The 22,336-nt window shown below is 54.7% G+C and overlaps 2 protein-coding genes and 2 long non-coding RNA genes across 4 annotated transcripts in view; 3 read left to right on the forward strand and 1 right to left on the reverse strand.

Annotated features, from left to right (window-relative positions):
- LOC145527606 (uncharacterized) overlaps positions 1–22,336 on the reverse strand; it is a 109,861-nt gene that overhangs the window by 5,831 nt on the left and 81,694 nt on the right. The window contains exons 33-40 of the long non-coding RNA XR_014069768.1: positions 19,855–20,112; positions 19,124–19,235; positions 14,723–14,948; positions 12,228–12,485; positions 11,497–11,608; positions 7,096–7,321; positions 4,601–4,858; positions 3,870–3,981 (exon numbers count right to left, since the gene is read on the reverse strand). This is a non-coding gene — a long non-coding RNA (uncharacterized LOC145527606). The remainder of the gene's footprint in view (positions 1–3,869; positions 3,982–4,600; positions 4,859–7,095; positions 7,322–11,496; positions 11,609–12,227; positions 12,486–14,722; positions 14,949–19,123; positions 19,236–19,854; positions 20,113–22,336) is intronic.
- On the forward strand, positions 54–3,982 carry LOC145527676 (uncharacterized). Its single transcript, XR_014069849.1, has 2 exons — positions 54–229; positions 629–3,982. It is a non-coding gene; the product is annotated as an uncharacterized LOC145527676 (long non-coding RNA).
- Positions 7,390–11,609, forward strand: LOC145527572 (uncharacterized). Its single transcript, XM_081545680.1, has 2 exons — positions 7,390–7,856; positions 8,256–11,609. Exons 1-2 carry the CDS (start codon positions 7,446–7,448, stop codon positions 8,823–8,825), a joined length of 981 nt encoding a protein of 326 aa, XP_081401806.1. The 5' UTR covers positions 7,390–7,445; the 3' UTR covers positions 8,826–11,609.
- LOC145527541 (uncharacterized) lies at positions 15,314–17,107 on the forward strand. Its single transcript, XM_081545640.1, has 3 exons — positions 15,314–15,483; positions 15,883–16,195; positions 16,447–17,107. The coding sequence occupies exons 1-3, from the start codon at positions 15,349–15,351 to the stop codon at positions 17,073–17,075; spliced, it is 1,077 nt and encodes a 358-aa protein (XP_081401766.1). The 5' UTR covers positions 15,314–15,348; the 3' UTR covers positions 17,076–17,107.

Below are 22,336 nucleotides of genomic sequence, written 5' to 3' on the forward strand. Positions count from 1 at the left end.
ACCTGCCGGCAACAGAACCCAACAGAACCCGCAATCCGGGTATCCAGGCCTCCAGAGCGGAGAGGAGCCCCCAGCCAGATCACTTGCTGCCAAGATGTTCTGCTGTTTGCCCCTGCCCAGAGGCCGGGGCCTCAGGAGAGCTCACAGGCAGTGTGCGTGGGCACCCTGTCGACGTTGGCTCAGGACACCCCCGAGAGGCCTCTGGCCCTTTGCCCGGAGAAACAGAAAGGTAACACGGGGAGCCCCAGGCCGGGCCAGGCCACCTCTCCCATGCCACCCGGAAACACCGGGTCCTTTGCCTGTGTGTGGGGATGCGGGTTTCTCGGGCTGTGTCTCCCTCAAGGAAGCCCAGGCGGATGTGGGGTCAGAAGCCTGTGGACAAGTTGTGCCCACACCCCAGGGGAGAGCAGGCTGGGCGGGATGGGGAGAGTGTGGGCAGCGCCGACCGGCCAGGCTGACCTCACACCCTCAGATGGGTCTCTTTCCTCCCGGGTGGGGATCTGAGCAGACACACGTCTCTGACCCTTCTGGGAAGAGAAGTTCGAGCAGGCAGAAGCAGCGGCTCCACTGGCCAGGCCCAGCTCGGAAAACTCCCAGCATGGCTGGCTGACGGTCACTGTCGTTGCAGAGCTTCCCACGTGATGAGGCCGAGGACGGGGACACCCCATCCAGCTCCCAGAGGGAGGGGTCGGAGCACCACCCGCCCGCCCGTGAGGCCCAGTGCAGGCTCCAGGTCAGCGTGCCCACGGAGGCATCAGCCCCACCGGGGGAGACGCGGAGGTGGGGAAGGCCTGCTGCCGAGACACCGCCCAGGATACAGCCGGCGGCCCAGTCTGAGGCTTCCACGGAGCTCAGCACACCCGGCTCCGACCCAGAGTCCAGAGAACCCCGGCCTCTGAGGCACCAGGAGGACCTGGAGCCCAGCACGCCACAGCACAGAGGTGAGGACGCTGGGGCTGGTGCACGGGAGTGTGTGGGGAGGGGTGCTGAGCTACACAGGGACGAGTCCTCGAAAGCTGCTGCTGGGCCTGCAGCAAGCGCTGGCCTCACACCCCCCGCCCCCCATCTTGCACACTTCAGTCCCAAAAGACATCTGACGCTGGGTATTCTTTGGGAACCTCTTGGAAGGTTTCTGTCCCGGGGTACGCACATGCCAAGGCTGGCCTGTGGGCAAACTTTGCTTCTCCCCCAGCTCTAGCACTGGCCTCCAACTGGAACCAGGCTCCACTTCCCAGACCTGTCCCCACACAGGTGGTGGCTCCAGGTGCAGGACCCAGGGATCCACCGAGGGCAGATGGAGAAGCGAGACTTGCCCTCGCAGAGACACCAGGCCAGCTGGGTACTGGCCAGCACACCGGGCAGATCGGATCTCCGTGCCTGCAGGACCCCCAGCCCCAGGCACTGATGTCCCACCCCCTCAGCGAGAACCTCCACCTCCACGTGCACCTCTACCTGCTCGGGCTTTGGCAAGAGAACCCGAGGCAGAGGAAGAGTCACCGCCTCGGCAGGGAGAGCCTGCCCTGGCTCCCGTGCAACACCCAGACGCCCACGATGACTCACCCAGCCCTGCAGGGAGAAAGAGCCCCCGCTCTGGACAGAGACCCAGAGCCCTTACCGGAAACACCACGTCCAGGGGAGCGGTCGGCTCTGCAGCCTCCATCCCTGTCTGCTCACCGTGGATGCCGGCAACTCGGTCTGCCCCCAGGGGACATGGAGTTCCTTTCCCCTGAACTGCTTTGCATGTGGTTTGTTTCCACCTTTCTGGTGATGTTTTATTTTTTGTATGGTTTCCTGGATTTTTGTTGGTTAAGTTGGGATTAGTAAACTTTTTCATCATTGTTGCAATCTGGGAACACTGTTGTGTAACTCTGGTGATACTGTGTTACCATCACCACTTTGTAGTTTCAGACCCGTTCCATCTTTATGCCCCACCCCCCAACAAAGCCTGGATTCAAGGCAAGCACGCCCTGTTCATCCCTCCCCCCGATCCTGAACACAATTTCATCTTTTCTTTCTGCATTCCTTCCTATATTCTTGGTGTCCCCAATCAGTGACTCTCAGCGAAATGACTGAAGGAGTGTTTTTCGGACTCTCCACCTACTGTAAGACTCCATTGGAGAGTTCTCATTTTTATGTCATTTGAACTAGCCTTTGATAGCTGAAAGGACGGTGTACGTCCTTTCAAGATACCATGTGCCAAACGAAGCCCTTTTGGCAACTGCCATCATTATCTCCAGGCAGGCATTGCTGTTTGAAGGGTGACATCTCAGCCAGAAGGCAGAGGCTGAGCTCCTCTTGTTGCACCAGCTCCCAAAAGAAGCCAAGAAAGGGAGCTGGAACAACAAACCACCCCCATGCCCAGGAAAGCGTTCTTCATGACAGAAGGCTAGAAAATGACCCAACATCCTTGTGGCCCAGAACCACTCTAGAAAATCACTGTTCCATAAAAAAGAGAAACACATGGGAAGTTCCAAGGAGAGGCAATGCCCATGGCCAGTGTACTTGAGAGACGGCCTGACCGCTCCGGGGAAGACACGCACCGACGGAACCCCTTGGGAAACAGCAGTGATAGTCCTCACCGTCGTAAGGGTTTCCTCTGGGGACAACCTGCCCTGGGCACCACACGAGGGAGCAGACCGGCTTCTCTTCCTCTGCCCCCACACCATTCACTCATGAAGGCAGCTCAGGTGTTCTCATGCCCTGCCTGCCTGCCTGCCTGGCTCATCCGTGAGCTGTGACCACCTCCAGGCTAGGACTCCACCTTTTCCTCTCTGTGTACCGTGAATCTGCACACAGTGGGCTTTCAGAACCTTAGGAGACTTGAGCCATTCCCGCTCGAGCCAGAACCCTCCCCAGGAAGGAAAACAGCTGTGGAGTCATTTTGGCCCCAGCACTGGTTCCGAAAGCCTGGCGGCTCCTACAGCCTCTACGGTGTGAAGAGGGAGGTCCCTTTTGACAGAGCTTTCCGGCTCTCAGATCTAAGCTGTTGTTTCACTGTCAGCTGTGTCTCTTCCGTTGCAGCCAGGTGGGCCACGCTGCTCCAAAGGAGCTCACAAGCTGAGTTTCAAGGGAGGACAGGGATGGCTACAACGTGCTGCAAACTGAGTGAGGGTCCCCACAATCCTCAGCAAAGGTCTGTGGTGTGCAAGTGGGGAGTAGAGGGCCCCCAAGTTCCAAAGGAAGGGAGGTAGTCGGGAGCTAAAGCCCTTGGCTGCTGTGGTAGCAGCTGCAGATGGCAGCCCGTCCACAGTGCACTTCAAATGAGGTCATATGAGCGGGACTCTGGAAATGGCTCCGAAATCGAGAGAAAGGGGTCAGGGTATGTGGGAATCCGGCGGGGGTGGGGGGTGGATGAAGGAAGGTGTCCCTCCTCTCTCCAGTGCAATTTGGTTTGGTGAGTCTCAAAGCTACCAGATGGCACTTCCCAAGTCAGGCCCCCGCAGGAATCAGGGTGGGCTGCCTGCCTCGGGCCCTGCCACAGGGACAAGCCACACCAGTGGCCTCCCTGAGCTCCAATGGCCGGATCTGGGGGGTTCTGTCTGGGTGCACACCTCCTTGCTGTGGCCAAGTTCCCCCCTTCTCTGAGCACCAGCTTCATCCTCTCGAATGAGGACATCAATTGCTACCTTGGCACGTTACTCTCTTCATCCTGTGAAGACTCATTAGGCTTATCCTACAATTACTAGCTGGCCCGAAGAGATATCTCCTGAATCCAGCTTAAGCTGGAGTCTCCCAGGCTCATCTGGCATGTCTTCCCTGAAGTCTGCCAAAACCCACACCCTTGCATTTCCAGGGACTCCCCTTAGCCAGCTGGGCAGAAAACCCAGCATGCTTCAAACAAGCTGACAGACAAGCGGGAGAGGACTCACGGGCAGACGGCTTCCCTCAGGTCTCGGGTGGAGCTCTGGGACCACAGCAGCAACGGGCCATCCCAGCCCCTGGGCTCAGCAGCGCCCTCATTCTCAGGCCGGCGGCTCTGCCCTGAGGGGAGCAGGAACGTCACCAACTGCCGCAGGCGGACCTCAAGCCCCTCCCACTGCTGGAGCCTGACCTCCCCCGGCCCCACCCCTTCCCCTACCCCAGCAGGACGAGAGCTCGTCTTCCCCTGGCTTCCAACGTGAGGCCCGGCCCTGGGCCCCGATTGGGCACTGCCCCAGCCCGGAGCCAATCACAGTGGCCAGGGAGGTGGAACGCACCGATTGGCCAGGGCCAGGTCATGTGACCATACTCCCCAGGAAACTCAAAGATTACCAAGGTTCTCTAAGAAACCAATGAACAAAATTATCCACTAAAGGCAAACCATAATTTTTAATGAGGCCAATGTCACAGAAAAAAAAAATGCTCCACAATAAACTGCTCAAGGAAGCTACTAAATAAACTTTCAGAAAAGTTTAGTAGTTTTTTTTTTTTTTTAAATAGGGTGACGGAGAGCTATACCTTTCCCATCTATGTGAATTTAGGTTTAAACTAGATTTCCCTTGGCTATTATATAAGACAAAAAAACCCACATCACCCACTTTCACTCCCCCCCACCCCCAAAATGTGTTTCAATCTATTGAATTTTTGTGTCCTCAGTTGTGTCTGATTCACGGCAACTCACCAACTCTACACAGCCAGGCTCTTCCGTCCATGGAATTCAGGGCAATTTTTTCTGTCCCAGTAAATGCCCACCCTGGGTGATCCAAAGGCAAGGGCTCCGAGGCTCCTGAGAGACTAACTCCTTTCAGCTGAGCACAGAGCTGGCTCCTCACTGGGATGCCTGTGGCCTGGGGCTCCCAGAGGGGAGAGCAGCACTCGCCCCACCGTGTGGTCACTGCTGGAAGTGCAGGCTGCTCCTCACTCCCCCTTGACAGTGTCCCTGAGGGCAGAACAGTGTGAATCGAATCAAGGTGGAAATGCAAACTCCAATGCAACCAACCTTCCCACAAGATCTCCAAAACCACTCAGGAACAGGGAATTGGAAACTGCAGGGGATGACATGAATGGAGATGGAGACTTGACACCTTACACCGAGTTCACTTCCAGTTATCCCTAGACAAACTTTCCATGAAAACTTGTCACAAATCTAGAAGAACAATGAGCAGAAACCGGACACGTGCTTTGAGTCTTCACACACAAAACTAAAAGGCAGTCCACAAAAAAAACCCAGAGAATACAGTGGACTTTGCAAAATCAAAGATATCTACTGTGGGAAAGACCTCATTACAAAAGCAAAAGACAGGTCATACATCGCGAGACGAATGAGTGGAAACACAAAGCTTATCAAGGATGTGTCTCCAAACAGACAAAGAACGCCAACACAACAAGCCTGTGAAAACTAGGGAAAGGTCTGAAGGGACACCAGACGGAGGAAGACACACACAGAGTATCCCGGATGATGTCCAGCACTGAGGGCCTGAAGAAACAACAGTCTAGTTGCACCCCCTCAGGCCTGTGTGACCGTGGATGAGGCCTCTGTTTCCCGGTGGCTCTGAGACATGGACAGGGAGGAAGGGGAAGAGAAGTCACTTGCATTTCTAATACTCACAGCAAAGTCTTCCAATGAGAAGGGAATTATCACCCCCACTGACAATGCCATTCACTGAAGTGATATCCACGAGTCCATCTACCCCAGAAGGGAAGGATGGACCTGTTCTCACAAAACGGCGAGAGATGGAAGGAGGAAGATCAAGCCCACACCAATCACTGGAAAGAGAAGCTGTGCTCAGGGCTTGAAAGAATTCCTATTGGGAAAATCATGTCACAGCCCCACATGGCAATCCACAGCTTCCATGCTATTCCTCCCAAAATGCCAATGCATTTTCGCACCGAACAAAGAATTGCAAAAGGGGTACGGAAACAGAAAAGAGCCTACATTGTCAATACAATCCGACGAAAAAGCCCCGATACGGACATCCAAGGTTGTGTGAAAGGAAATTAGACGACCAAACTAGGATCCTCAGGAGAGTATCGGAGGAGGCAATGGCGACCCACTCCAGTACTCTTGCCTGGAAAATGTCCTGGACGGAGGAGCCTGGTAGGCTGCAGGCCACGGGGTCATGCAGAGTCAGACACGACTGAAGTGACTTAGCCGCAGCAGCAGCAGCAGGACAGTATGCTATTGGGAATACAACAACACACACAGATCCAGATCGATGGAATAAATTTGAGGGTCCAGAAACAAACCCCAGCATCCATGGTCAACTCATCTCTGACACAGACGGTGAGAATATCCAAATGGGAACAAGAAAGCCTCTTCAATCAATGTCCATGGGAAAACCAGACAGCTACATCTGAAGAACGCTATTGGTTTTGATCTCATACCACCTCAATATCGGGGAAAAACCTCACCCTAAAGACTGATGTCATGAGATAGCTAGAAAGAAGCGTAGGTCAAAGGCTCCTTAACATCAGAGTCTCCTTGCCATTTGCTGGGCGGAGGTCGAAATGGGTCTCTTCAAGTAAGGGAAAGAGGTAAACGAAGTACACCACTGGGTTTCCATCCAATGGAACCTCTTCACAACGGAGAAGCTAAGCATTCACAAATGCAAAAGATAGGAAACGGAACACGAGAGACTCCTTGCAAGTGGTGTATCTGAGAAGGGGTTCATATGGAAAGAGACGAAGAATGCACAGCACTCAGATTCCAAGAAACACCACCACCACCCTTGACCCTTCCCCCATGACCAACTCTGACCTAAAGCCTTTCTCTCCCTCTAACCTATCCCTAAAACATAACCCTCATCTAATCATATACATGTGCATCCCTAGCATCCATCCATCCATCCACACACGAGAGAGAAAGAGGAAGACACAGACGGAATTGAGAAAGGAAAAGAGAGGGACACAGCCAGAGAGAGACACGGAACCAAAGAGAGGAAAGGAGTCGATGGTCCAGACTTTTCCTCAATCTGTCTCGAAGGTAGAAGCAATGACAGCGCCCTTCCACCCCAGAAGGGGGAAAAGGACGGAAGGTTTGGAGAGGAAAAGACAAGAACGCAGGGAGCCATTAGAAGCTCAGCCACCCGCAGAAGCCGAGCTGGGACCCTTGAACAGAATCTCAATGGAAACAGAGGACCAGAAAGTTGGCTACTCTTTTCTATAAGAGAGGGAGACCTTCGAGTCTTCCTTTTGGTCCTCCAACTTGGATGCGGGGTCTCAAAACAGTCAGGAGGGGGAGTGCCTTTTCCTGGGTTCCACGGCGCATCCAGGCCTCGTTCTGCCCCATTCTGTGCTGTGTCAGCCCTGGATGGAATCTTTCTTTCTGAAGTCTCAGCGCACGAGCTCCACGTGATATCGGCCCCAGGTGGAAAGGCATGGAGCTGCTCGTAGGCCGACAGACCTAGGAAGCAGATGGGAGAATGACCCCCACTCTGCAGATGGAGAGACTGGGGCAACCCTGAGGGGCATATGCTTGTCCAGGGCCACACCACTTATGAGAAGAAGGAGCCTGGTCTGAGAGCAGCATGGTCCTCGGAGCTCAGGCCCTGGCTGAACCCAGGCCTCCCCAGGGCTGTGGGCTGGGCCGTGTGGGTGTCATTGTGCCTGCACATGGCCTAAGGGGGGTGGTCGAGCAGTCAGAAACCCAGAGATTCCCTTGGGAAGTTTTGAGGAAGGGACCTCAGCACGAACCCCAGGAAATGATGTCACCTGCCGGCAACAGAACCCAACAGAACCCGCAATCCGGGTATCCAGGCCTCCAGAGCGGAGAGGAGCCCCCAGCCAGATCACTTGCTGCCAAGATGTTCTGCTGTTTGCCCCTGCCCAGAGGCCGGGGCCTCAGGAGAGCTCACAGGCAGTGTGCGTGGGCACCCTGTCGACGTTGGCTCAGGACACCCCCGAGAGGCCTCTGGCCCTTTGCCCGGAGAAACAGAAAGGTAACACGGGGAGCCCCAGGCCGGGCCAGGCCACCTCTCCCATGCCACCCGGAAACACCGGGTCCTTTGCCTGTGTGTGGGGATGCGGGTTTCTCGGGCTGTGTCTCCCTCAAGGAAGCCCAGGCGGATGTGGGGTCAGAAGCCTGTGGACAAGTTGTGCCCACACCCCAGGGGAGAGCAGGCTGGGCGGGATGGGGAGAGTGTGGGCAGCGCCGACCGGCCAGGCTGACCTCACACCCTCAGATGGGTCTCTTTCCTCCCGGGTGGGGATCTGAGCAGACACACGTCTCTGACCCTTCTGGGAAGAGAAGTTCGAGCAGGCAGAAGCAGCGGCTCCACTGGCCAGGCCCAGCTCGGAAAACTCCCAGCATGGCTGGCTGACGGTCACTGTCGTTGCAGAGCTTCCCACGTGATGAGGCCGAGGACGGGGACACCCCATCCAGCTCCCAGAGGGAGGGGTCGGAGCACCACCCGCCCGCCCGTGAGGCCCAGTGCAGGCTCCAGGTCAGCGTGCCCACGGAGGCATCAGCCCCACCGGGGGAGACGCGGAGGTGGGGAAGGCCTGCTGCCGAGACACCGCCCAGGATACAGCCGGCGGCCCAGTCTGAGGCTTCCACGGAGCTCAGCACACCCGGCTCCGACCCAGAGTCCAGAGAACCCCGGCCTCTGAGGCACCAGGAGGACCTGGAGCCCAGCACGCCACAGCACAGAGGTGAGGACGCTGGGGCTGGTGCACGGGAGTGTGTGGGGAGGGGTGCTGAGCTACACAGGGACGAGTCCTCGAAAGCTGCTGCTGGGCCTGCAGCAAGCGCTGGCCTCACACCCCCCGCCCCCCATCTTGCACACTTCAGTCCCAAAAGACATCTGACGCTGGGTATTCTTTGGGAACCTCTTGGAAGGTTTCTGTCCCGGGGTACGCACATGCCAAGGCTGGCCTGTGGGCAAACTTTGCTTCTCCCCCAGCTCTAGCACTGGCCTCCAACTGGAACCAGGCTCCACTTCCCAGACCTGTCCCCACACAGGTGGTGGCTCCAGGTGCAGGACCCAGGGATCCACCGAGGGCAGATGGAGAAGCGAGACTTGCCCTCGCAGAGACACCAGGCCAGCTGGGTACTGGCCAGCACACCGGGCAGATCGGATCTCCGTGCCTGCAGGACCCCCAGCCCCAGGCACTGATGTCCCACCCCCTCAGCGAGAACCTCCACCTCCACGTGCACCTCTACCTGCTCGGGCTTTGGCAAGAGAACCCGAGGCAGAGGAAGAGTCACCGCCTCGGCAGGGAGAGCCTGCCCTGGCTCCCGTGCAACACCCAGACGCCCACGATGACTCACCCAGCCCTGCAGGGAGAAAGAGCCCCCGCTCTGGACAGAGACCCAGAGCCCTTACCGGAAACACCACGTCCAGGGGAGCGGTCGGCTCTGCAGCCTCCATCCCTGTCTGCTCACCGTGGATGCCGGCAACTCGGTCTGCCCCCAGGGGACATGGAGTTCCTTTCCCCTGAACTGCTTTGCATGTGGTTTGTTTCCACCTTTCTGGTGATGTTTTATTTTTTGTATGGTTTCCTGGATTTTTGTTGGTTAAGTTGGGATTAGTAAACTTTTTCATCATTGTTGCAATCTGGGAACACTGTTGTGTAACTCTGGTGATACTGTGTTACCATCACCACTTTGTAGTTTCAGACCCGTTCCATCTTTATGCCCCACCCCCCAACAAAGCCTGGATTCAAGGCAAGCACGCCCTGTTCATCCCTCCCCCCGATCCTGAACACAATTTCATCTTTTCTTTCTGCATTCCTTCCTATATTCTTGGTGTCCCCAATCAGTGACTCTCAGCGAAATGACTGAAGGAGTGTTTTTCGGACTCTCCACCTACTGTAAGACTCCATTGGAGAGTTCTCATTTTTATGTCATTTGAACTAGCCTTTGATAGCTGAAAGGACGGTGTACGTCCTTTCAAGATACCATGTGCCAAACGAAGCCCTTTTGGCAACTGCCATCATTATCTCCAGGCAGGCATTGCTGTTTGAAGGGTGACATCTCAGCCAGAAGGCAGAGGCTGAGCTCCTCTTGTTGCACCAGCTCCCAAAAGAAGCCAAGAAAGGGAGCTGGAACAACAAACCACCCCCATGCCCAGGAAAGCGTTCTTCATGACAGAAGGCTAGAAAATGACCCAACATCCTTGTGGCCCAGAACCACTCTAGAAAATCACTGTTCCATAAAAAAGAGAAACACATGGGAAGTTCCAAGGAGAGGCAATGCCCATGGCCAGTGTACTTGAGAGACGGCCTGACCGCTCCGGGGAAGACACGCACCGACGGAACCCCTTGGGAAACAGCAGTGATAGTCCTCACCGTCGTAAGGGTTTCCTCTGGGGACAACCTGCCCTGGGCACCACACGAGGGAGCAGACCGGCTTCTCTTCCTCTGCCCCCACACCATTCACTCATGAAGGCAGCTCAGGTGTTCTCATGCCCTGCCTGCCTGCCTGCCTGGCTCATCCGTGAGCTGTGACCACCTCCAGGCTAGGACTCCACCTTTTCCTCTCTGTGTACCGTGAATCTGCACACAGTGGGCTTTCAGAACCTTAGGAGACTTGAGCCATTCCCGCTCGAGCCAGAACCCTCCCCAGGAAGGAAAACAGCTGTGGAGTCATTTTGGCCCCAGCACTGGTTCCGAAAGCCTGGCGGCTCCTACAGCCTCTACGGTGTGAAGAGGGAGGTCCCTTTTGACAGAGCTTTCCGGCTCTCAGATCTAAGCTGTTGTTTCACTGTCAGCTGTGTCTCTTCCGTTGCAGCCAGGTGGGCCACGCTGCTCCAAAGGAGCTCACAAGCTGAGTTTCAAGGGAGGACAGGGATGGCTACAACGTGCTGCAAACTGAGTGAGGGTCCCCACAATCCTCAGCAAAGGTCTGTGGTGTGCAAGTGGGGAGTAGAGGGCCCCCAAGTTCCAAAGGAAGGGAGGTAGTCGGGAGCTAAAGCCCTTGGCTGCTGTGGTAGCAGCTGCAGATGGCAGCCCGTCCACAGTGCACTTCAAATGAGGTCATATGAGCGGGACTCTGGAAATGGCTCCGAAATCGAGAGAAAGGGGTCAGGGTATGTGGGAATCCGGCGGGGGTGGGGGGTGGATGAAGGAAGGTGTCCCTCCTCTCTCCAGTGCAATTTGGTTTGGTGAGTCTCAAAGCTACCAGATGGCACTTCCCAAGTCAGGCCCCCGCAGGAATCAGGGTGGGCTGCCTGCCTCGGGCCCTGCCACAGGGACAAGCCACACCAGTGGCCTCCCTGAGCTCCAATGGCCGGATCTGGGGGGTTCTGTCTGGGTGCACACCTCCTTGCTGTGGCCAAGTTCCCCCCTTCTCTGAGCACCAGCTTCATCCTCTCGAATGAGGACATCAATTGCTACCTTGGCACGTTACTCTCTTCATCCTGTGAAGACTCATTAGGCTTATCCTACAATTACTAGCTGGCCCGAAGAGATATCTCCTGAATCCAGCTTAAGCTGGAGTCTCCCAGGCTCATCTGGCATGTCTTCCCTGAAGTCTGCCAAAACCCACACCCTTGCATTTCCAGGGACTCCCCTTAGCCAGCTGGGCAGAAAACCCAGCATGCTTCAAACAAGCTGACAGACAAGCGGGAGAGGACTCACGGGCAGACGGCTTCCCTCAGGTCTCGGGTGGAGCTCTGGGACCACAGCAGCAACGGGCCATCCCAGCCCCTGGGCTCAGCAGCGCCCTCATTCTCAGGCCGGCGGCTCTGCCCTGAGGGGAGCAGGAACGTCACCAACTGCCGCAGGCGGACCTCAAGCCCCTCCCACTGCTGGAGCCTGACCTCCCCCGGCCCCACCCCTTCCCCTACCCCAGCAGGACGAGAGCTCGTCTTCCCCTGGCTTCCAACGTGAGGCCCGGCCCTGGGCCCCGATTGGGCACTGCCCCAGCCCGGAGCCAATCACAGTGGCCAGGGAGGTGGAACGCACCGATTGGCCAGGGCCAGGTCATGTGACCATACTCCCCAGGAAACTCAAAGATTACCAAGGTTCTCTAAGAAACCAATGAACAAAATTATCCACTAAAGGCAAACCATAATTTTTAATGAGGCCAATGTCACAGAAAAAAAAAATGCTCCACAATAAACTGCTCAAGGAAGCTACTAAATAAACTTTCAGAAAAGTTTAGTAGTTTTTTTTTTTTTTTAAATAGGGTGACGGAGAGCTATACCTTTCCCATCTATGTGAATTTAGGTTTAAACTAGATTTCCCTTGGCTATTATATAAGACAAAAAAACCCACATCACCCACTTTCACTCCCCCCCACCCCCAAAATGTGTTTTAATCTATTGAATTTTTGTGTCCTCAGTTGTGTCTGATTCACGGCAACTCACCAACTCTACACAGCCAGGCTCTTCCGTCCATGGAATTCAGGGCAATTTTTTCTGTCCCAGTAAATGCCCACCCTGGGTGATCCAAAGGCAAGGGCTCCGAGGCTCCTGAGAGACTAACTCCTTTCAGCTGAGCACAGAGCTGGCTCCTCACTGGGATGCCTGTGGCCTGGGGCTCCCAGAGGGGAGAGCAGCACTCGCCCCACCGTGTGGTCACTGCTGGAAGTGCAGGCTGCTCCTCACTCCCCCTTGACAGTGTCCCTGAGGGCAGAACAGTGTGAATCGAATCAAGGTGGAAATGCAAACTCCAATGCAACCAACCTTCCCACAAGATCTCCAAAACCACTCAGGAACAGGGAATTGGAAACTGCAGGGGATGACATGAATGGAGATGGAGACTTGACACCTTACACCGAGTTCACTTCCAGTTATCCCTAGACAAACTTTCCATGAAAACTTGTCACAAATCTAGAAGAACAATGAGCAGAAACCGGACACGTGCTTTGAGTCTTCACACACAAAACTAAAAGGCAGTCCACAAAAAAAACCCAGAGAATACAGTGGACTTTGCAAAATCAAAGATATCTACTGTGGGAAAGACCTCATTACAAAAGCAAAAGACAGGCCATACATCGCGAGACGAATGAGTGGAAACACAAAGCTTATCAAGGATGTGTCTCCAAACAGACAAAGAACGCCAACACAACAAGCCTGTGAAAACTAGGGAAAGGTCTGAAGGGACACCAGACGGAGGAAGACACACACAGAGTATCCCGGATGATGTCCAGCACTGAGGGCCTGAAGAAACAACAGTCTAGTTGCACCCCCTCAGGCCTGTGTGACCGTGGATGAGGCCTCTGTTTCCCGGTGGCTCTGAGACATGGACAGGGAGGAAGGGGAAGAGAAGTCACTTGCATTTCTAATACTCACAGCAAAGTCTTCCAATGAGAAGGGAATTATCACCCCCACTGACAATGCCATTCACTGAAGTGATATCCACGAGTCCATCTACCCCAGAAGGGAAGGATGGACCTGTTCTCACAAAACGGCGAGAGATGGAAGGAGGAAGATCAAGCCCACACCAATCACTGGAAAGAGAAGCTGTGCTCAGGGCTTGAAAGAATTCCTATAGGGAAAATCATGTCACAGCCCCACATGGCAATCCACAGCTTCCATGCTATTCCTCCCAAAATGCCAATGCATTTTCGCACCGAACAAAGAATTGCAAAAGGGGTACGGAAACAGAAAAGAGCCTACATTGTCAATACAATCCGACGAAAAAGCCCCGATACGGACATCCAAGGTTGTGTGAAAGGAAATTAGACGACCAAACTAGGATCCTCAGGAGAGTATCGGAGGAGGCAATGGCGACCCACTCCAGTACTCTTGCCTGGAAAATGTCCTGGACGGAGGAGCCTGGTAGGCTACAGGCCATGGGGTCTTGCAGAGTCAGACACGACTGAAGTGACTTAGCTGCAGCAGCAGCAGCAGGACAGTATGCTATTGGGAATACAACAACACACACAGATCCAGATCGATGGAATAAAGTTGAGGGTCCAGAAACAAACCCCAGCATCCATGGTCAACTCATCTCTGACACAGACGGTGAGAATATCCAAATGGGAACAAGAAAGCCTCTTCAATCAATGTCCATGGGAAAACCAGACAGCTACATCTGAAGAACGCTATTGGGTTTGATCTCAGACCACCTCAATATCGGGGAAAAACCTCACCCTAAAGACTGATGTCATGAGATAGCTAGAAAGAAGCGTAGGTCAAAGGCTCCTTAACATCAGAGTCTCCTTGCCATTTGCTGGGCGGAGGTCGAAATGGGTCTCTTCAAGTAAGGGAAAGAGGTAAACGAAGTACACCACTGGGTTTCCATCCAATGGAACCTATTCACAACAGAGAGGCTAAGCATTCACAAATGCAAAAGATAGGAAACGGAACACGAGAGACTCCTTGCAAGTGGTGTATCTGAGAAGGGGTTCATATGGAAAGAGACGAAGAATGCACAGCACTCAGATTCCAAGAAACACCACCACCACCCTTGACCCTTCCCCCATGACCAACTCTGACCTAAAGCCTTTCTCTCCCTCTAACCTATCCCTAAAACATAACCCTCATCTAATCATATACATGTGCATCCCTAGCATCCATCCATCCATCCACACACGAGAGAGAAAGAGGAAGACACAGACGGAATTGAGAAAGGAAAAGAGAGGGACACAGCCAGAGAGAGACACGGAACCAAAGAGAGGAAAGGAGTCGATGGTCCAGACTATTCCTCAATCTGTCTCGAAGGTAGAAGCAATGACAGCGCCCTTCCACCCCAGAAGGGGGAAAAGGACGGAAGGTTTGGAGAGGAAAAGACAAGAACGCAGGGAGCCATTAGAAGCTCAGCCACCCGCAGAAGCCGAGCTGGGACCCTTGAACAGAATCTCAATGGAAACAGAGGACCAGAAAGTTGGCTACTCTTTTCTATAAGAGAGGGAGACCTTCGAGTCTTCCTTTCGGTCCTCCAACTTGGATGCGGGGTCTCAAAACAGTCAGGAGGGGGAGTGCCTTTTCCTGGGTTCCACGGCGCATCCAGGCCTCGTTCTGCCCCATTCTGTGCTGTGTCAGCCCTGGATGGAATCTTTCTTTCTGAAGTCTCAGCGCACGAGCTCCACGTGATATCGGCCCCAGGTGGAAAGGCATGGAGCTGCTCGTAGGCCGACAGACCTAGGAAGCAGATGGGAGAATGACCCCCACTCTGCAGATGGAGAGACTGGGGCAACCCTGAGGGGCATATGCTTGTCCAGGGCCACACCACTTATGAGAAGAAGGAGCCTGGTCTGAGAGCAGCATGGTCCTCGGAGCTCAGGCCCTGGCTGAACCCAGGCCTCCCCAGGGCTGTGGGCTGGGCCGTGTGGGTGTCATTGTGCCTGCACATGGCCTAAGGGGGGTGGTCGAGCAGTCAGAAACCCAGAGATTCCCTTGGGAAGTTTTGAGGAAGGGACCTCAGCACGAACCCCAGGAAATGATGTCACCTGCCGGCAACAGAACCCAACAGAACCCGCAATCCGGGTATCCAGGCCTCCAGAGCGGAGAGGAGCCCCCAGCCGGATCACTTGCTGCCAAGATGTTCTGCTGTTTGCCCCTGCCCAGAGGCCGGGGCCTCAGGAGAGCTCACAGGCAGTGTGCGTGGGCACCCTGTCGACGTTGGCTCAGGACACCCCCGAGAGGCCTCTGGCCCTTTGCCCGGAGAAACAGAAAGGTAACACGGGGAGCCCCAGGCCGGGCCAGGCCACCTCTCCCATGCCACCCGGAAACACCGGGTCCTTTGCCTGTGTGTGGGGATGCGGGTTTCTCGGGCTGTGTCTCCCTCAAGGAAGCCCAGGCGGATGTGGGGTCAGAAGCCTGTGGACAAGTTGTGCCCACACCCCAGGGGAGAGCAGGCTGGGCGGGATGGGGAGAGTGTGGGCAGCGCCGACCGGCCAGGCTGACCTCACACCCTCAGATGGGTCTCTTTCCTCCCGGGTGGGGATCTGAGCAGACACACGTCTCTGACCCTTCTGGGAAGAGAAGTTCGAGCAGGCAGAAGCAGCGGCTCCACTGGCCAGGCCCAGCTCGGAAAACTCCCAGCATGGCTGGCTGACGGTCACTGTCGTTGCAGAGCTTCCCACGTGATGAGGCCGAGGACGGGGACACCCCATCCAGCTCCCAGAGGGAGGGGTCGGAGCACCACCCGCCCGCCCGTGAGGCCCAGTGCAGGCTCCAGGTCAGCGTGCCCACGGAGGCATCAGCCCCACCGGGGGAGACGCGGAGGTGGGGAAGGCCTGCTGCCGAGACACCGCCCAGGATACAGCCGGCGGCCCAGTCTGAGGCTTCCACGGAGCTCAGCACACCCGGCTCCGACCCAGAGTCCAGAGAACCCCGGCCTCTGAGGCACCAGGAGGACCTGGAGCCCAGCACGCCACAGCACAGAGGTGAGGACGCTGGGGCTGGTGCACGGGAGTGTGTGGGGAGGGGTGCTGAGCTACACAGGGACGAGTCCTCGAAAGCTGCTGCTGGGCCTGCAGCAAGCGCTGGCCTCACACCCCCCGCCCCCCATCTTGCACACTTCAGTCCCAAAAGACATCTGACGCTGGGTATTCTTTGGGAACCTCTTGGAACGTTTCTGTCCCGGGGTACGCACATGCCAAGGCTGGCCTGTGGGCAAACTTTGCTTCTCCCCCAGCTCTAGCACTGGCCTCCAACTGGAACCAGGCTCCACTTCCCAGACCTGTCCCCACACAGGTGGTGGCTCCAGGTGCAGGACCCAGGGATCCACCGAGGGCAGATGGAGAAGCGAGACTTGCCCTCGCAGAGACACCAGGCCAGCTGGGTACTGGCCAGCACACCGGGCAGATCGGATCTCCGTGCCTGCAGGACCCCCAGCCCCAGGCACTGATGTCCCACCCCCTCAGCGAGAACCTCCACCTCCACGTGCACCTCTACCTGCTCGGGCTTTGGCAAGAGAACCCGAGGCAGAGGAAGAGTCACCGCCTCGGCAGGGAGAGCCTGCCCTGGCTCCCGTGCAACACCCAGACGCCCACGATGACTCACCCTGCCCTGCAGGGAGAAAGAGCCCCCGCTCTGGACAGAGACCCAGAGCCCTTACCGGAAACACCACGTCCAGGGGAGCGGTCGGCTCTGCAGCCTCCATCCCTGTCTGCTCACCGTGGATGCCGGCAACTCGGTCTGCCCCCAGGGGACATGGAGTTCCTTTCCCCTGAACTGCTTTGCATGTGGTTTGTTTCCACCTTTCTGGTGATGTTTTATTTTTTGTATGGTTTCCTGTATTTTTGTTGGTTAAGTTGGGATTAGTAAACTTTTTCATCATTGTTGCAATCTGGGAACACTGTTGTGTAACTCTGGTGATACTGTGTTACCATCACCACTTTGTAGTTTCAGACCCGTTCCATCTTTATGCCCCACCCCCCAACAAAGCCTGGATTCAAGGCAAGCACGCCCTGTTCATCCCTCCCCCCGATCCTGAACACAATTTCATCTTTTCTTTCTGCATTCCTTCCTATATTCTTGGTGTCCCCAATCAGTGACTCTCAGCGAAATGACTGAAGGAGTGTTTTTCGGACTCTCCACCTACTGTAAGACTCCATTGGAGAGTTCTCATTTTTATGTCATTTGAACTAGCCTTTGATAGCTGAAAGGACGGTGTACGTCCTTTCAAGATACCATGTGCCAAACGAAGCCCTTTTGGCAACTGCCATCATTATCTCCAGGCAGGCATTGCTGTTTGAAGGGTGACATCTCAGCCAGAAGGCAGAGGCTGAGCTCCTCTTGTTGCACCAGCTCCCAAAAGAAGCCAAGAAAGGGAGCTGGAACAACAAACCACCCCCATGCCCAGGAAAGCGTTCTTCATGACAGAAGGCTAGAAAATGACCCAACATCCTTGTGGCCCAGAACCACTCTAGAAAATCACTGTTCCATAAAAAAGAGAAACACATGGGAAGTTCCAAGGAGAGGCAATGCCCATGGCCAGTGTACTTGAGAGACGGCCTGACCGCTCCGGGGAAGACACGCACCGACGGAACCCCTTGGGAAACAGCAGTGATAGTCCTCACCGTCGTAAGGGTTTCCTCTGGGGACAACCTGCCCTGGGCACCACACGAGGGAGCAGACCGGCTTCTCTTCCTCTGCCCCCACACCATTCACTCATGAAGGCAGCTCAGGTGTTCTCATGCCCTGCCTGCCTGCCTGCCTGGCTCATCCGTGAGCTGTGACCACCTCCAGGCTAGGACTCCACCTTTTCCTCTCTGTGTACCGTGAATCTGCACACAGTGGGCTTTCAGAACCTTAGGAGACTTGAGCCATTCCCGCTCGAGCCAGAACCCTCCCCAGGAAGGAAAACAGCTGTGGAGTCATTTTGGCCCCAGCACTGGTTCCGAAAGCCTGGCGGCTCCTACAGCCTCTACGGTGTGAAGAGGGAGGTCCCTTTTGACAGAGCTTTCCGGCTCTCAGATCTAAGCTGTTGTTTCACTGTCAGCTGTGTCTCTTCCGTTGCAGCCAGGTGGGCCACGCTGCTCCAAAGGAGCTCACAAGCTGAGTTTCAAGGGAGGACAGGGATGGCTACAACGTGCTGCAAACTGAGTGAGGGTCCCCACAATCCTCAGCAAAGGTCTGTGGTGTGCAAGTGGGGAGTAGAGGGCCCCCAAGTTCCAAAGGAAGGGAGGTAGTCGGGAGCTAAAGCCCTTGGCTGCTGTGGTAGCAGCTGCAGATGGCAGCCCGTCCACAGTGCACTTCAAATGAGGTCATATGAGCGGGACTCTGGAAATGGCTCCGAAATCGAGAGAAAGGGGTCAGGGTATGTGGGAATCCGGCGGGGGTGGGGGGTGGATGAAGGAAGGTGTCCCTCCTCTCTCCAGTGCAATTTGGTTTGGTGAGTCTCAAAGCTACCAGATGGCACTTCCCAAGTCAGGCCCCCGCAGGAATCAGGGTGGGCTGCCTGCCTCGGGCCCTGCCACAGGGACAAGCCACACCAGTGGCCTCCCTGAGCTCCAATGGCCGGATCTGGGGGCTTCTGTCTGGGTGCACACCTCCTTGCTGTGGCCAAGTTCCCCCCTTCTCTGAGCACCAGCTTCATCCTCTCGAATGAGGACATCAATTGCTACCTTGGCACGTTACTCTCTTCATCCTGTGAAGACTCATTAGGCTTATCCTACAATTACTAGCTGGCCCGAAGAGATATCTCCTGAATCCAGCTTAAGCTGGAGTCTCCCAGGCTCATCTGGCATGTCTTCCCTGAAGTCTGCCAAAACCCACACCCTTGCATTTCCAGGGACTCGCCTTAGCCAGCTGGGCAGAAAACCCAGCATGCTTCAAACAAGCTGACAGACAAGCGGGAGAGGACTCACGGGCAGACGGCTTCCCTCAGGTCTCGGGTGGAGCTCTGGGACCACAGCAGCAACGGGCCATCCCAGCCCCTGGGCTCAGCAGCGCCCTCATTCTCAGGCCGGCGGCTCTGCCCTGAGGGGAGCAGGAACGTCACCAACTGCCGCAGGCGGACCTCAAGCCCCTCCCACTGCTGGAGCCTGACCTCCCCCGGCCCCACCCCTTCCCCTACCCCAGCAGGACGAGAGCTCGTCTTCCCCTGGCTTCCAACGTGAGGCCCGGCCCTGGGCCCCGATTGGGCACTGCCCCAGCCCGGAGCCAATCACAGTGGCCAGGGAGGTGGAACGCACCGATTGGCCAGGGCCAGGTCATGTGACCATACTCCCCAGGAAACTCAAAGATTACCAAGGTTCTCTAAGAAACCAATGAACAAAATTATCCACTAAAGGCAAACCATAATTTTTAATGAGGCCAATGTCACAGAAAAAAAAAATGCTCCACAATAAACTGCTCAAGGAAGCTACTAAATAAACTTTCAGAAAAGTTTAGTAGTTTTTTTTTTTTTTTAAATAGGGTGACGGAGAGCTATACCTTTCCCATCTATGTGAATTTAGGTTTAAACTAGATTTCCCTTGGCTATTATATAAGACAAAAAAACCCACATCACCCACTTTCACTCCCCCCCACCCCCAAAATGTGTTTCAATCTATTGAATTTTTGTGTCCTCAGTTGTGTCTGATTCACGGCAACTCACCAACTCTACACAGCCAGGCTCTTCCGTCCATGGAATTCAGGGCAATTTTTTCTGTCCCAGTAAATGCCCACCCTGGGTGATCCAAAGGCAAGGGCTCCGAGGCTCCTGAGAGACTAACTCCTTTCAGCTGAGCACAGAGCTGGCTCCTCACTGGGATGCCTGTGGCCTGGGGCTCCCAGAGGGGAGAGCAGCACTCGCCCCACCGTGTGGTCACTGCTGGAAGTGCAGGCTGCTCCTCACTCCCCCTTGACAGTGTCCCTGAGGGCAGAACAGTGTGAATCGAATCAAGGTGGAAATGCAAACTCCAATGCAACCAACCTTCCCACAAGATCTCCAAAACCACTCAGGAACAGGGAATTGGAAACTGCAGGGGATGACATGAATGGAGATGGAGACTTGACACCTTACACCGAGTTCACTTCCAGTTATCCCTAGACAAACTTTCCATGAAAACTTGTCACAAATCTAGAAGAACAATGAGCAGAAACCGGACACGTGCTTTGAGTCTTCACACACAAAACTAAAAGGCAGTCCACAAAAAAAACCCAGAGAATACAGTGGACTTTGCAAAATCAAAGATATCTACTGTGGGAAAGACCTCATTACAAAAGCAAAAGACAGGTCATACATCGCGAGACGAATGAGTGGAAACACAAAGCTTATCAAGGATGTGTCTCCAAACAGACAAAGAACGCCAACACAACAAGCCTGTGAAAACTAGGGAAAGGTCTGAAGGGACACCAGACGGAGGAAGACACACACAGAGTATCCCGGATGATGTCCAGCACTGAGGGCCTGAAGAAACAACAGTCTAGTTGCACCCCCTCAGGCCTGTGTGACCGTGGATGAGGCCTCTGTTTCCCGGTGGCTCTGAGACATGGACAGGGAGGAAGGGGAAGAGAAGTCACTTGCATTTCTAATACTCACAGCAAAGTCTTCCAATGAGAAGGGAATTATCACCCCCACTGACAATGCCATTCACTGAAGTGATATCCACGAGTCCATCTACCCCAGAAGGGAAGGATGGACCTGTTCTCACAAAACGGCGAGAGATGGAAGGAGGAAGATCAAGCCCACACCAATCACTGGAAAGAGAAGCTGTGCTCAGGGCTTGAAAGAATTCCTATAGGGAAAATCATGTCACAGCCCCACATGGCAATCCACAGCTTCCATGCTATTCCTCCCAAAATGCCAATGCATTTTCGCACCGAACAAAGAATTGCAAAAGGGGTACGGAAACAGAAAAGAGCCTACATTGTCAATACAATCCGACGAAAAAGCCCCGATACGGACATCCAAGGTTGTGTGAAAGGAAATTAGACGACCAAACTAGGATCCTCAGGAGAGTATCGGAGGAGGCAATGGCGACCCACTCCAGTACTCTTGCCTGGAAAATGTCCTGGACGGAGGAGCCTGGTAGGCTACAGGCCATGGGGTCTTGCAGAGTCAGACACGACTGAAGTGACTTAGCTGCAGCAGCAGCAGCAGGACAGTATGCTATTGGGAATACAACAACACACACAGATCCAGATCGATGGAATAAAGTTGAGGGTCCAGAAACAAACCCCAGCATCCATGGTCAACTCATCTCTGACACAGACGGTGAGAATATCCAAATGGGAACAAGAAAGCCTCTTCAATCAATGTCCATGGGAAAACCAGACAGCTACATCTGAAGAACGCTATTGGGTTTGATCTCAGACCACCTCAATATCGGGGAAAAACCTCACCCTAAAGACTGATGTCATGAGATAGCTAGAAAGAAGCGTAGGTCAAAGGCTCCTTAACATCAGAGTCTCCTTGCCATTTGCTGGGCGGAGGTCGAAATGGGTCTCTTCAAGTAAGGGAAAGAGGTAAACGAAGTACACCACTGGGTTTCCATCCAATGGAACCTATTCACAACAGAGAGGCTAAGCATTCACAAATGCAAAAGATAGGAAACGGAACACGAGAGACTCCTTGCAAGTGGTGTATCTGAGAAGGGGTTCATATGGAAAGAGACGAAGAATGCACAGCACTCAGATTCCAAGAAACACCACCACCACCCTTGACCCTTCCCCCATGACCAACTCTGACCTAAAGCCTTTCTCTCCCTCTAACCTATCCCTAAAACATAACCCTCATCTAATCATATACATGTGCATCCCTAGCATCCATCCATCCATCCACACACGAGAGAGAAAGAGGAAGACACAGACGGAATTGAGAAAGGAAAAGAGAGGGACACAGCCAGAGAGAGACACGGAACCAAAGAGGGGAAAGGAGTCGATGGTCCAGACTATTCCTCAATCTGTCTCGAAGGTAGAAGCAATGACAGCGCCCTTCCACCCCAGAAGGGGGAAAAGGACGGAAGGTTTGGAGAGGAAAAGACAAGAACGCAGGGAGCCATTAGAAGCTCAGCCACCCGCAGAAGCCGAGCTGGGACCCTTGAACAGAATCTCAATGGAAACAGAGGACCAGAAAGTTGGCTACTCTTTTCTAT

The sequence above is a fragment of the Giraffa tippelskirchi genome, chromosome 11 (genome assembly GCF_054371585.1).
Source record: "Giraffa tippelskirchi isolate mGirTip1 chromosome 11, T2T-mGirTip1v1.2.pri, whole genome shotgun sequence".
Taxonomy (NCBI): Eukaryota; Metazoa; Chordata; class Mammalia; order Artiodactyla; family Giraffidae; genus Giraffa; species Giraffa tippelskirchi.

Excerpts from the sequence above, each read along its gene's own strand:
- LOC145527572 (XM_081545680.1), top strand. The coding sequence starts at position 7,446 with ATGGTCCTCGGAGCTCAGGCCCTGGCTGAACCCAGGCCTCCCCAGGGC. Across the intron at positions 7,857-8,255 it reads TTGCCCGGAGAAACAGAAAG|AGCTTCCCACGTGATGAGGC; the intron begins GTAACACGGGGA and ends CTGTCGTTGCAG.
- LOC145527541 (XM_081545640.1), top strand. The coding sequence starts at position 15,349 with ATGTTCTGCTGTTTGCCCCTGCCCAGAGGCCGGGGCCTCAGGAGAGCT. Across the intron at positions 15,484-15,882 it reads TTGCCCGGAGAAACAGAAAG|AGCTTCCCACGTGATGAGGC; the intron begins GTAACACGGGGA and ends CTGTCGTTGCAG. Across the intron at positions 16,196-16,446 it reads CAGCACGCCACAGCACAGAG|CTCTAGCACTGGCCTCCAAC; the intron begins GTGAGGACGCTG and ends CTTCTCCCCCAG.